Source organism: Tupaia chinensis, unplaced genomic scaffold (genome assembly GCF_000334495.1).
Source record: "Tupaia chinensis unplaced genomic scaffold, TupChi_1.0 Scaffold000263_1, whole genome shotgun sequence".
Classification (NCBI taxonomy): Eukaryota; Metazoa; Chordata; class Mammalia; order Scandentia; family Tupaiidae; genus Tupaia; species Tupaia belangeri.
The window spans coordinates 440,711-455,739 of NW_006159743.1; the positions used below are offsets into that span (position 1 = coordinate 440,711).

Genomic DNA, 15,029 nt, shown 5'->3' on the forward strand with positions numbered 1-15,029 from the left:
CCTTCTCCTCCATTCTCTTCTCGGGATCTTGGGCACGCACACACACGCGCCCGGCGTGAGTTTTAAGCCACCGGGTCCGGGACACGAACCGTGGTTGACTACGTGGGAGTCCAGCGACATAGCCATTACGCTAACTGCTGGTTCCCGATTCCTCTACAAACTTTTTGAAGTCCCCTCATACATGGATCAGCAAGAAATTGCTAACTAGATTAGCAATAAATAAGTATATGAATAAATAAGTAAATGAAGCAGATATTCTAAATTGTGTTAAGTACTAGTGGGAGGTTGTGTCTATAGTCTAGACTAGAGAAGTCTTGTGGGAATGTTATACTTGAACTGAGGATGGAGGTAAGACTCTACATATGTTTAGGTATTTAAAGAACTGAAAAGGTCTAGCCAGTGTAATAGTGGTTAACATGGCTGGATCCCACATGGCCTACTGTGTGGTTGAATTCTGGGCCTATTTCTTGAGAAACATGCCAGGTACATGTGTATATGTGCACAAAATCTCAAAAGGAAGGAGAATTGAGGAGAATAGACTGTGTGTGGCATGAACATCTTCCATGGGGAGGGAGTGCTTTCCTTCTTTCCCTCTGTCTGTCTCCCTCTGTTTTTCCCTAGCATGTGCCCACTGGCAAAATAAAATTAAAAAAAAAAAAAAAAAAAAAACTGGAGAACTTGCCATGTGAAAAGAACCAACAGCCAGGAAAGAGGGGGGGTCAGGGTTATTGGAGGATCTAATAAGATAGCTTTTTTAAATTTTTCATGTTTTTTATTTTTGAAATGAAAGGGTGATATTTATTTCTTCATAGTGGTGCAAGCCTAAATATGTCTAAGAACCTACATATAAATGAAATGTTCTCTTTCGATCATTGTGATTGTGTATTGAGACATGGGTAAAGGCAATGTCATGGAATAGCTTTATTTTGTCTAATGTTATAGTGGCATTCACACTGTCCATTTTTCAGAATTGATAAACCATCAGTTTTCCTAATGGAAATGTGTAAATCATTTCTTTTTTTTCTTTTTTTTGGAGAGGTTTTTGCTATAGGGCACATGCGCTCACCAGACAGACAGAGAGAGACAGAGAGAGACAGAAAGCGAGAAATCACCCCCCAGGGGGGATGGCCACACCGCAATCCCTTCTCCGTTCTCCTCTTGGGATCTTGGGCATGCACGCATACACGCCCAGCGTGAGTTTTAAGCCACCAGGTCCGGGACTTGAACCGCAGTCAACTACGTGGGAGTCCAGTGACATAGCCATTACGCTAACTGCTGGTCCCTGTAAATCATTTCTGTGAGGAAAACCAATGTCTAAATACCTGTATTCATTAAGGCTGAATAAGAGGTTACTGTTTTATACTCTTGATAACAGATTTCAATTAAGTAGGCCTGTCTTTACTGCCTAAAGAGTTATCCTAACCCTGCTCTCTATAAGCTTTAAGTTCCATAAGCTTTAATATGTTTAGAGATTCGCAACTAAAATTACCTCCTAACTTTAGCATACACGTCATTCATAAATCTTTTTTCTAGCACTTGGCTACATTTCCGATAATTGGCACTGTAGGGCCATGTTATGAATGCTACATTATTTATATATAATCACCTAATAATTACCGTCTCACATATTTTTACACAGCCAATTCTTTCCTAGAAGGAATATATTTAGTAAACCAAGTGAAATGAGAAATTCTTACTTAAACAGAAATGTTTTTAGTTCCTGTAGTAAAGCAAGTGATGTATTAATTTTATAACTCCTGATTTGCTGACTTAATAAAAAAGACACAGTACTTATGTTGCCTAAGAGTGGAAAAAAAAAAAAAATTCAGGACATCATACTTATTTTTGTACCATAAAATAAAGGATATTGTATTGTCTTTTTTACTATTTCTTCACCTGTCTCATATAGTTAATAATTATATAATCATAATTTAGGTGTACTGAAAGTATTTAGCTATAGGGAAAGGAAAAAATTGCTTTCCTAGAAAACTGTCAAGGTTGTACTTTGAAGAAAAACGTAAACTGGGACCAGCAGTTAGCGTAATGGCTATGTCGCTGGACTCCCATGTAATCGACTGTGGTTCGAGTCCCGGACCACGGCTTAAACACGCTGGGTGCGTGTGCGTGCGTGCCCAAGATCCCAAAAGGAGAATGGAGGAGAAGGGATTGCAGTGTGGCCATCCCCACGGGGGGTGATTTCTCACTTTCTGTCCCTCTGTCTCTGTCTGGCTGGCGAGCTCACACGCCCTATAGCAAAAACCTCTCCAAAAAAAAGAAAAGAAAAACATAAACTAATTTGAAGTTTATTGTTAGTTTGAACTTTCATTCTATTGTTCAGAAATCAATGAAATTAAAATCATATATATAATTTTAGCATAATTTAAAAGATGATATTTCTTAGCTAATCCTCTTAGAGACATAGACTTCTATTATCCATATTTAACAATTTTATTATTTATTAACATATTCAATATTATTCATAACTGTTTCCACTTTAATGGGAATAAGACAGTGAAATCAAGGAACAGGGGGAATAACAGGCATCCTCCCTGGTGTGTTTAACAGTTACAAACACATCTTCATTCCAGAATCTGTCTGTCTTTCTTCTAAATATGTGTATAGAATCTTTTTTCCCTCATATCTTTCCATCCAGTTCTAAAATGAAGAGAAAACCTTTTCTTCCTTTTCCCAGAAGAAAGTAAAATTGAAAGGCAATGTCCTCTTCTTTCTTTAGCTGACACAGGATTAAATAAAACAATATAACCATGAGGCCATTACCGATTTGGAAATACAGGAAGCACTCAACAAAAAAGTAACTCTTGATGTGGTTGTCATTACTGACCTGAGTATTTGTTTACCTCAAGTCCCAGTGCTCAGTGAGCCATCAGTTTCAGTCCTCAAAAATTGATATTTTATGGAGCCAGGTAGTTAATGGCACTGGCCTCCCACATGGCCAACCACGGTTCAAGTCCTGGACTGAGTGGCTTACTTTCTCATTACCCCCCTCCCCCACTCTGTCTCTTTCGACTCATTTTAAAGTAAATAAATAAATAAATAAATAAAGTTAAATATATATTCTTTTTAAATGACACTTTACTGGGGCCAGCAGATAGTGTAGTGATTACATTGCTGGACTCCCACATGGCCAACTGAGGTTCAAGTCCCGGACCCAGTCTCTTGAAAATCTCACTGGGCATGTGTATGTGCATGCCTAGGATCCCAGGAGGAGAAGGGATTGTGGTGTGGCCATCACCCAGAGGAGTAATTTCTCACTTTCCCTCTCACTACCTCTGTCTCTCTCTCTCTCCCCCTCTCTCTTCCCCTCTCTCCCTAGTGAGCACAAACACACTTTGGCAAAAACTTCTAAAAAATTGACAGATTCCTGCAAGATTCAAAACTGCAAGATTCAAAACTGATTTCACAAGGAAGACTGTCTCCTATCTCTGGAAATCTCTTGCCACAAGACATAATGTATTCTTATTATTACATTATTTTTCTTAAGACTCAGGTATACTGTTCATTGATTTTAGTGTCTCTGGCCAAAAAGTAATAATAATTATTATTATTTTAAGAAGTTTTATTTACTTAAAATTTGCTTGGAATAGGACCAGCAGATGGCATAATGGTTACATTGCTGGACTCCCATACAGTTGGCCACAGTCTGAGTCCCAGATCCAGCAGCTTAAAATTCATACCAGGTGCATGTGTGTGCGTGCCCCAAATCCAGAGAGGAGAATGGAGGAGAAGGGATTGTGGCATGGCCATCCTCCCTTAGGGAGTCATTTCTCGTTTTCTGTCTTTCTGTCTCTCCAGTGAGCATATACATCCTATAGCAAAACTCTCTCTTAAAAAAAAAAAAAAAAAAAAAAACAAAAAAACTTGCTTGGAATGACTTACCCTTTGCTGAGTAGTTTCAGAAAAACAATTTAGAAGATACTGGAAAGAATGCCTAGGGATTAGCATCTGTTTCTCTTGCAAGCAAAATTAATCATCCATCTGTGTATTCATAATAGGAAATGTTTGTTCTTTACTTGTATAAAACATTGTTTGGAACTTTGTACAGAACACTCTGCTACTATCCTCAAATTTCTTTCTAAGGAACCAACATGAACAGTAAATGACTTGGAATATATTTATTGTGCCTATTTATTGTGTCTGACAGCACTGCAAGTAAAATACTAGTCTTTATCCATATGTACCATAACTCTAAGGACTAGTTTTATGACCCTTATTTTTCTCAGCAGAAAATACCTATTGATTTCAGGAGTGTTCAGTAGCATCTCAATGTCCCTTGTCCATGTACCACACAAAAGATACATTTCTTTTTAGCTTGTTTAGTGGCACAGCGTCAACATGTTGCTCCAATGATGATGGGTACATATGGAAAATCTGGGGTTCAGTTCCCCAGGTTGACCTATAAACTCCAGGTACATGTGCCCATGATCCTGACTGGCAGGAAAGTCTAGGGGATAATGCAGAATGAAACCCTGTTGAGGGTGCTTGTCTCTCTCTCTCAAGAAATAAACTTTTTAAAAATACGTGTCTTGTTTTCTTTTTAATTCACCATAGGATGCATGCACTCACCAGAGATAGAGAGACAGGCAGAAAGTGAGAAAGCACCCCCCAGGCGGATGGCTATGCTATAGTCCATTCTCCATTCTCCTCTCAGGATTTTGGGCACACATGTACACATGCCTGGTGTGTTTCTCAGCCTCTGGGTTTTGGAACTCAAACCTTGCATTCAGCCATGTGGAATCCAAGTCTCTCCAACCACCACACCACTGGCTGGTCCAAAAATATGTTTTGTTTTCTATTAAAAAATTAAGGTTTTTTAAATTACCTGGAATGACAAGTGAAATGAGGTTAATTGGTACTATTTAGGTATTATGCATTTTGAGGTATCTTAAAATCCTCTAAATAATGTACAGCAATCTATTCACATGATGTAACTCCTTACTACGGCCATTATTTCCATAATACAGTCGTAGATAGGAGCCTCACAACCTTGTAAGAAAACCCACCACTTTTTTTTTAATTCTTACACTTACCTACATCTGTAACTGAACTTTTCACCTAGTTTATTCTATGGTTATTTGTCTATTTTCCCCTTGCTTTCATGCCTTTTCATCCTTCTTTTACATATGACCTCTTAATTCAGCTTTTTCTGCAGGCAATTGATATCTTTAGGTCTTTTGGATATTTTTGTTTTTATGAGGAGCGTGCTATCGTCAGAATTTTGATTATTAAACACCTTTCCCATAAAGTCATATTCTCATTAGAGACCTGGTCATTGGTATAATGTCTGTGTCTTCTCTAAACATTCCTTCAAGTTTTACACCCCAGAATGTCAGATTGTTAAATGGTTAGGTTGTTGGGAAGTAATGATGCATTTTTGCATAGAAAATCAGAAAGATAGTTATGACTTTCCTGATGACCTAATTGAATTGCTTTCAATTGCATTGATGACCTCTGAAAGGGCACCATCTCATGACCTCAGGAGTCTTAGCATTCATATGGAAAGTACCCTACCACATTATCTATCCTACAGGTGTAGGACAAAAAGGCTCACAGATCAAACTAAATCAATATAAAATACATGGTTAGAACCAGAGGGAAAGAAATGGGGTAAGTCTCAAGCAATGTGAAGAATCACACCACCTGAATCCCATATCCACAATGTGGATTATCTTTCTTTCTCCTTCTCTCCTCCCTTCCCTTCCCCCCATATCATTCTTTCCACCATACTTTCCATAGAAGTGAGTAAAGTCTGTCTTGAGCCAAATCATCTTACCTACCACATTTATAACTTTGACAATATCTCTATCTTATGGCTTATGCTACTTTCTCATTGATTCCTTTTCTGATTATCACTAACAGTAACTTTCCCTCCTCAGAACCTCCGTAGTCTTTACTTCATCTCTCTTCTCATCTGGAAAATTTATATGTATATATTGCCTTCATTATAATTATTTGCATGTTATGTTCTATCTTTTTCACATAATTTTAAGCTTCTTGAAAACAAGAATCATACCTTATTTCTGTTTGTATTCCCCAGAGGTTTCCCATCATACCTTCCTTGCACACAGATGATATTCAATAAATATTTGTTGAATACATGGAAACACTGTTACGTAATCCAATTTAATATCCTGGGAATCAACCCTGAAGGTAGCAATTATCTCCTAGAAGAAAGGTCAACAAGCTTTTTCTGTAAATATAAGTAAATACTTAAGGCGTTTTGAAGTTAGAAACAAAATCAAAGGAATTATTTAGGAACTTATATAACAAGAGAGAAAATGAATTTTTATATAATTTTTATTTGTAAAATTAAAAATATATAATAGAGCATAATTTTTTGAAATCTACATCTACTAATGAGAAAAATAGTCTTGTGGGGGCTAACATTTAGCGTATTGCAGTTCCCTGTTATCAAAATATTCTGTTCATTTGTTGATGCTAACATATAGGATTTTGTGTACTTTACACACTTCATCTTTGAAAGTTCTTTTCACCCAGATAAGTACTGCTAAATACTGCAGTTCATGAACATTTTATTTTAAATTGGGCATATTCATTGCCTAGAAGGAATTTATAGAATCCTACTAAATTCTTCTCTCAATATTTGCCTTTTAATGTATCATTGCATTGTAGGTTAATCTTTTCCAGTTAAAGATTAGGTAGAAACTCAATTGTCTAATTGAAATATAAATATTTCTTGCATCAGGGTCTAAAATATGCTGCTGTAACAGAGCTCAGAAGACCTACCCACTATAAATTGTGTGGAAATGGAGATCTCATTTCTTACTTTAATTTTCAACAGCACATAAAGTCTGTAAAACTGCTTAACATTATTTGTAATTCAAACATTACTTTTTGTTTAAATGACTTTACCCCAGTTTATGTTTTAGTAGTTTTGCCTTATAATATTAGATTTAATTTATTAATAAACATAAGATCTACAGGAAAACCTAATTTCCAAGTTAATTTATTGTTCAATTGTATTAGATGTTCTCATTCAGAAAAATTTCGCTCTCAGTCTCAAAAAATCTCAGTAAAAACTTCACTGCTGCTAAACCATCAACCTGCTGTATATAGGACAAGTCAGGATATTTTGTTTCTGTTTCTCACAAATACAGAACTAATACTTAAATCCACAAGAACCAATGAATGGAGCTTACTGTTGATAGTGCAAGTTCAACAACACATGCTACGTTCAAATTATTTTCCTTAGACTACCTGATGGTGAATAATAATGACTATCCGTAGCTTTAAAAACACCTTACATGTTCACAAGCTTTGTAAATGTGTCCAGTAACTCCTTGCTCATTTGTAGCTATCAGTTTTATCACACTTTAGAAGATTCTACTTTAGGTTATCCTGATTTAGTGTTTTCTTAGTTTCTTTGAAAATATTCTCACTGTAGTCACCCCACAGACGATTCATACAGGCTAATTCTTCAGGCTCTTCGCACTGGACTACTCTAATGGACAATTAAGCTGTATTGCTAACCTTTACTGACCCATCAAGAGCCAAGAAAAAAAAACCTCTAAATAGCATTTGGCTTCTTTTTTTAATCAACTATTGATTGATACTGTTCCAATGCCAACATTTCAAGTGACAGTTCTTGCCGAAATGTTAATGACCTTAACAAGTTTATTTTCACTGCACAACTTAATTAAGTCACTATCAACAAGGGACTTTTCTTGCTGGGTTAATAAATGAAATGTAGACTCAGAAACTTTCTTTGGCTGCAGCCTCATCTTCATTTTTTGTGAAAAATTCCACAGCAATAAGATACTCGGTTTTAAATTTTCTAATTGTTTTGACTGTTGGATTCATGTCAGGTGGGAATATTGTGTTGAATGCTTGGTCTGATGTGTTATGTATACCATGTATTTTTTTAAGCACAGCTATAGTGTCATTGCATAATGAAAATAAGATTTTGCTATCTCATTTGGTAACAAAATAATCCACATTTCATTGTGCCTTAAAAAGACAACATTTAAAGTCCACATTTCTCTTTTTCTTTTTTATTGAGAGAGGTTTTTTTTTTTGCTATACGGAGCATGTGCTTACCAGAAAGACAGAGAGAGACAGAGAGACAGAAAGTAAGAAATCACCCCCCATGGAGGATAAGCATGCTGCAATCCCTTCTTGTCCATTCTCCTCTCAGGATTTTGAACACACATGCACATATGACCAGCATGAGTTTCTAGCCTTCAGGTTCAGGATTTGAACTGTGGTTGGCCATGTGGGAGTCCAGCTACGTAAACATTACACCATCTGCTGGTCTCACATTTCTCCTTTGCTTATTTGGACATACTAGGTATGCATTGGTAATAAAACAAAGTAAAATAAAATGTCACAGGAAACAAATATTTCACTTGAAACACTGTCAAGTCATCACTGCAGTTTGTACTGCGTCAAGTGACAGCAGAACAAGAGTGCCCAATAAGGTCTCCTCCACAACTACACTCTAAAATTTTAACTTCATCTAATTTTTGTCTGTCTTTACTATATTACTCTCATTTTCATTTTTATCAACATTCAAAATGTAACTGCTATTCTTAGGTACTGAGCTATACAAAAACAAATGATGATTGACTAGATTCGGCTTTCAACCATAATTTGAAAACCTTGATTTTAGATTTGGTATTAATGATATTCTATTTGCTTGCTTAATTTTATTCCCAATCAAATAATTTTTTTTTTTTGGAGAGATTTTCACTGTAGGGCGCGGGCGCTCGCCAGACAGAGAGAGACATAGAGACAGAAAGCGAGAAATCACCCCCCAGGGGGGATGGTCACGCCACAATCCCTTCTCCTCCATTCCTCTCTCGGGATCTTGGGCACGCACGCACACGCGCCCAGCGTGAGTTTTAAGCCACCGGGTCCGGGACACGAGCCGCGGTCGACTACGTGGGAGTCCAGCGACTTAGCCATTACGCTAACTGCTGGTTCCCCCAATCAAATAATTTTCAGTAAAGTTTCTGGAATCATATGTGGTTGAGAAATATTTATCTTAAGGCAACTAATTAGTAGAAGTGTTATATATAATAGAGTATCATTTTGCTTTTTAGAGATTTTTCATATAGGGCATGTGCACTTGTCAGAGGGACAGAGAGACAAAGGGAAAAATCACTTCCCAGGGGGGATGGTCACACCTCAATTCCTTCTCCTCCACTCTTCTCTCCCAATTTTGGGCACACATGCACGTATGCCCAGTGTGTTTAAAGTCTCCAGGTCCAGGATTCAGACTGTAGTTGGCCATGTCAGAGTCCAGCAATGTAACTGTTATACCATCTGCTGATCTCAAGAGTATATATATTTTTTTAAATTAGAATACAGCAACATATAGGGCCAGCATATGGCATGGTGGTTGTGGTGCCAGACTCCCATGTGACTGACCACAGTTTGAGTCCTCGACCTGGTGGTTTGCTTTCTCTCTTTCTCTCTTATTCTCTCTCTCTCGCTCTGTCTCTCTGGTCAAACTTAAAAAATAGTAAAAATAAGTAAAATTAAATAAGTATTTTTTTAAAAAAAGGATACAACAATATATTTCATGCCAAGGCTAAGTATGTCAGAAGGTACTGGTGGATTTTAGACTGCCTCATTGTTTGCATTTTAACAAACCATGATTATTGCATTTATGATTATTGAAAATTTCAGGTGACTGGTGTATGGTATTATCAAAATATTTTTAAACATTTCACTTATTTGGAAAAGAAACCCAAGATTACTCCCAAAACAGGGCAGTATGTCAATAGCAGTATTTTAGAACACAGCCTTTCATGCATTCTTTGAGCCTCTAGTTTTTGGTTTTTGGGTTTTTTTATAAACTTCAGTAGTTTTCATTTCTTATTTATGTTATTTAGGGCAGCAGAGGCAGCCCAGGAAGAACAGGACTATCTGGGCCTCCAGGTCCTCGAGGAATAAAGGGTTCAGTAGGCCTGCCAGGAAGCCCAGGAGTTCCAGGCCCAAAGGTACTTTAATGTTTTATTCTGAGTGGTGATCAGTGTTGGCCATCTTTAATGGTTGAATTCATTAGCTAGATCACAGGATGGTAGGTTGATAGCTTTTAATACTATTCGACTAATATAGTTAAAAACACTTTAGGGAAAAAGAAAAGTATCCTTGGCATATTTCAATTCATGTAATTTGGTATGACAGTTCATTAACCCAGGACTAGCATGCTTTAAAAATGCTATCTTTGACTCATTTTGGTTCTTCTTTCTGCTCTCTCATCTGACTTTTCCTCCAAAAGGCAAATCTTATTTATTTGTAGACACATGCTTTCTCAAATACTTTTGCTATTCCTCTACTGAACCTAACCAATGAATAAATCTGCCAACAGCACAGATTATTTCTTAGAGTCAAAGTAATAGTAATTAAAATCTGGTATTAACATTCATTGCATGGAATATTATCACATATCAGTAGACTTTCCAGACAAAACAGAATTCTCTCAGAAATAGCTTTTTTTTTTTTTTAAGAGAGAGAGAGATGTTTGTTATAGGGCACATGTGCTCACCAGAGAAACAGAGACAGAGAGACAGAAAACGAGAAAACATCCCCCAGAGGAGATGACCATGCCACAATCCCTTCTCCTCCATTCTCCTCTTAGAATTTTGGACACACACACACAAGCGCTGGCATGAGTTTTAAGCTGCTGGATCTAGGACTCGAACTGTAATTGATTATATGGGAGTCCAGCGACATAACCATTATGTCATTTGTTGTTCCCTCTCTTAGAAACATCTTAATGTGGAATATATCTGACAACTTAAGAGATCAGTCCAATGTCTAAAGCTATATTATAAAAACCTAAAGCTAAGACATTGGCACCCTTACATTATTACCTCATAACTTGGTTTTTATAGTTTCACTTTTAAAGAATTTTTAAATTTCTGACCCATGTGGGTAAACTGAAAATCACCCATTTGCTTATTATTCATTATTTTAGCTTATTATTCATTATTTTGCTTATTTATTCATTATTTTATATTACTATAAATATTCCCTTTTACTAAAAGTCAAGGCAGCTGAGCAATCTCAAATTTATAGCTTTATCTCAAGACAGTGGAGGACAGGGCGAGCCCATGGCCTGGTGGTTAAGGAAGCCAGATCTCATGGCCAGCCATGTGGTTGAATCCCACTCTGGCAGATAGGGAAGTACACTGGCCACATGTGTGTGCATGCCCCAAATCCCAACAGGATTGAGAAATGGAGGAGGAAGAATTGTAGCCATGCCCCATTGGGATTGCATTCTCCCCCTCCCTCTCTGTGTGTCTCTTCTTTCCCTGAAGAGAACACATACACATGTCACGTTAAAAAAAAAAAAGAAAAGAAAAAGACAATGAAGAATAATTTCCTTCTTGAATAATCTTTGACCAAAGTCTACTAAGCATCATTTTTCAATAATCTAGCTCTAAAATCCACCAAATCTCTAAATTTACTTTTAGAGATGATGTGAAAGGTCTTCTCTCATTTCAAAAGGAAAAAAATGAAAAAGGCTTGATTTAAAAAAATACAGTAGTAATTATTTAGAATATGATTAAAGTAATTATTTTATAATTACTTTAGTAATTACTAATTATGTAATTTATGTAATTTAATTACATAATTAATATGTAATTAATATTTTAAGGCCATAAAGAGTTTACGTCAAAGAAAACTAAGGAAACAGAAACAGAATATGGAAATTTCTCAATGATGGACATGAAATGATAATGACAAAAACCAGAGTCCACACTTCAGGAGACTGTTCTGTTTCTGATAGAATATAACTGAATTATCTCTGCACCATAGGAAAAACACAGCAAAATGATATCAGTTCAAATAAAGTACAAGCTCCATCATAGATAAACACACCCCATAAACCACAACCTTACCATCTTCTCTGTAGTCTACTGTCTTCTTCATTTCGTAGATACCTTGCTTCCTCCTCCTTCCCACACTTACCATCATAACCTCTGAAATTTTCTTTTCTCATGGCTACACTACTTATTCACTATAAATAGTGTGAAAAATACTTGTAGAGGGGATGATCATGCAGAATTTTATTTCCTTAGTGCTTTATACTGTGCCCAAGTATGGGTTTGCATTTGGGTCTCTTTAAAAGTCAGTATGTGAATTCAGCTTCAGAAGTCAAGGTCACCTTTCTCTGTTCTGTCCATAGGGAGAACAAGGGCTCCTTGGTCAACCTGGAATTCAAGGTAAAAGAGGTCACCAAGGAGCACAGGGTGATCAAGGACCACGTGGAGAGCCTGGCCTGAAAGGGCAGCCTGTATGTGCCCGCTCAGAAATTCACTCCAGCGCTTACCCACCAGCCAGGTTACCACTGTGTAATAATGATGGTCACGTCTGTTCACATTGCAGGGAGAACATGGTGGTCAAGGTTTAACGGGTTTCCAAGGATTTCCAGGCCCCAAAGTATGTTCACTGATTTGTTGTTAGTTTCTAGCTGTCTTGATAAAAAAAAAAAAAAAAAAAAAAAAAGTTGAAATACCTGTATTTAGACTTGAGCTCTTATTTCTTTAATCTGCACATTTTCAGTTAAATAATTGAGTTTTGAATGTGTTCATTTTAAAACGTATGCAGATATAAATTATCCTAGCATTTTATCTTATCATTTGCTTTTCTTCACCTTTATTCTTTATTTCTAAGCATTTTATCTTAAAATTTCCATACGTAGGCAAAGCCGAGAGAATTCTACAGTGACTGCATATACCTAGATTCTGTAATTAACATTTTATTCTATTTTCTTTATCATGTGCTTACCCATTTCTCTCTCCATCCTTCTTGGGTGTATTTTGATATAAATTGCAGCCCTTAGTATACCTCCTCTTAAGTACTTCAGTACACACATTATTAACTGTCACATTCCATTTTTTAGGGGCCTAGTCTTGATAGATTTGTAGGAGATTGTTTCATTTGTGAAAATGGTGCTACAAATTTTAACTTTGTATTTTTCATTTGTCTAGGGTCCTGAGGGAGGTATCGGCATTGTTGGAATTTCAGGTCCTAAAGGTCCTGTTGGACAGAGAGTAAGTGTAAAGTCATTTGGCCTACCCAAAAATTGTGGTTCTTTGCTTACTGTAGGATTTTAGAACTCTGAAATTAATGTGCTCTAAATTAATATCTTAATAAAATGACTTTCAAGATAAAAATGCATAAGAACACATGTCAAGTTTAACCTTTTGCAGTTAATATACTAGTTTGAGCAAAATATCCCATAGACCACCCATACTTTCCAGTTCTTACGTTAAAAAAAAGTCATCAGAATTACTGTAAAGACTGGATAATGTATTTATTAACTAACACCAGGAATGAAAACATAAAGCAGTTTCATGTTAAAAGCATTTATACAACCACAGTCCAGAGACCACCACCATGCAGCACCTGGCAGAGGCTTATATATGACCAAAGCTTTGAAAAATAGTTCCTGATAGCTGTGTTTTCCCAGCTCAGGGACAATATCCCAAGAGAATGATGAGGAACTGCTCACAGAGTTGCAAAAATCAGGTCTGAAGAGCTTTAATTAGCAGTTCAGTGTTCATAATTGCAAACTGTAAAGATTATAAATAGGACAAATAAGTCACCAGCAGTTAGTAGCTATTGTTTGGGTTATTTATTTATTTTGCTTTTTTGTTTTGTTTTAGTTTTTATGACTCACAGCCTCTTAATTGATGAGATGGTCTATAAAACTAGAAAAAAATAAAAAAGAACAGAACATTTCAAACTAGGACAGCCAGGTGGCATTGTGGTTGAGGTCGCTGGATCTCGCCTGGCTGGCTGTGTGATTTGAATCCCAGATACACATACAGGTGGCTTGGAAAATATGCTGGGCATGTATGTACGTGCCCAAAATCTCTAGAGGAAAGTAGAGGAGAAGGGACTGTGGCATGGCCACACCCCTGGGGAATGGTTTTTCACTTTCTCTCTCTCTCTCTCTCTCTCTCTCTCTCTCTCTGTCAAACGCAAATGCATACACCCTATGGCAAAAACTAACTATATTCAACAGTGGTTTGGTTATAATAGTACCACCTCTATGGCTAACAGCAGAGACTAGTCCAAGTGTGGGGGAAAAAAAAAAAAAAAACAGAAAAAGGAAGAAGGGGAGCAGTTCATATGTAGGAGAAAGGAAAATTAAAGAACTTTCCAACTGAAAATCAGTCTTGTACAGAATACCAAATGACAAGTTGAATTTTTTAAGTTGTACACTCCTTCCCTAGCTCTCATTATGAACTCTTTTAATACATAGAGAAATATTGTCATGTGAGTTGTTTGTTTAAAGATTCTTCTAAAAATATTTTTAGGTATAAACTTATTAGTCATTTTCATGTTTCTGAAGAACCAAAGAAAGTTGATACTTTTATGTAAAGTCTAATTCTTGAATATCTATTATATGTTCTGTATGGTGAAGCTAATCTATAGTAAACATTGCTTTTAAATTCTTATTTATATTAAGTTTTCCCACTAATAACTCTGTTCACTCAAGTTTTATTAGGTTTTCAATTAATTAGACTCTTTCTTGATATTGTCGAAGGAAGTTGGCTACCTGCCTAGCAAGGTCTCACAGAGAGCTAGACCTCTGTGGGTCAGGATAAGTGCCTGTAGTGCTTTGCAGGTTCATAAATGTTATCAGTTCCTCAGCATTAAAGTTCTAGTAACTACCTCACAAATACTCATTTATAAACACAAATATAAATGTATCATGTCACTATAAGAGACAAGTAAAAGTCCTGATGAGTTAATATTTAGCAAGAGGCCATTTTACAGCAGGTACTACTGTCCAGTTTTTTCCCATTATCTCATTTAATCCTCATAAAAATTCTATAAGAGATGCTACCATCCCTATTCTGCAGATGGAGAACTAAGGTTCTGAAAGATAATATACTCGAGGCCATACATGGCTAATATACAGAGGAGTCACAATTTGAATTCTTATCTAATTAACCAAATTATATGTTAGAAGATTGCTAGCTAATTGTAACTTTAGAATATGGAATGAATATTAAATGACGCAG

The 15,029-nt window shown here is 36.4% G+C and overlaps 1 protein-coding gene across 1 annotated transcript in view; it reads left to right on the forward strand.

Annotated features, from left to right (window-relative positions):
• COL24A1 (collagen type XXIV alpha 1 chain) overlaps positions 1-15,029 on the forward strand; it is a 322,594-nt gene that overhangs the window by 264,402 nt on the left and 43,163 nt on the right. The window contains exons 47-50 of the mRNA XM_006149476.1: positions 9,876-9,983; positions 12,179-12,286; positions 12,379-12,432; positions 12,984-13,046. Coding sequence (XP_006149538.1) covers positions 9,876-9,983; positions 12,179-12,286; positions 12,379-12,432; positions 12,984-13,046 — 333 coding nt within the window. The remainder of the gene's footprint in view (positions 1-9,875; positions 9,984-12,178; positions 12,287-12,378; positions 12,433-12,983; positions 13,047-15,029) is intronic.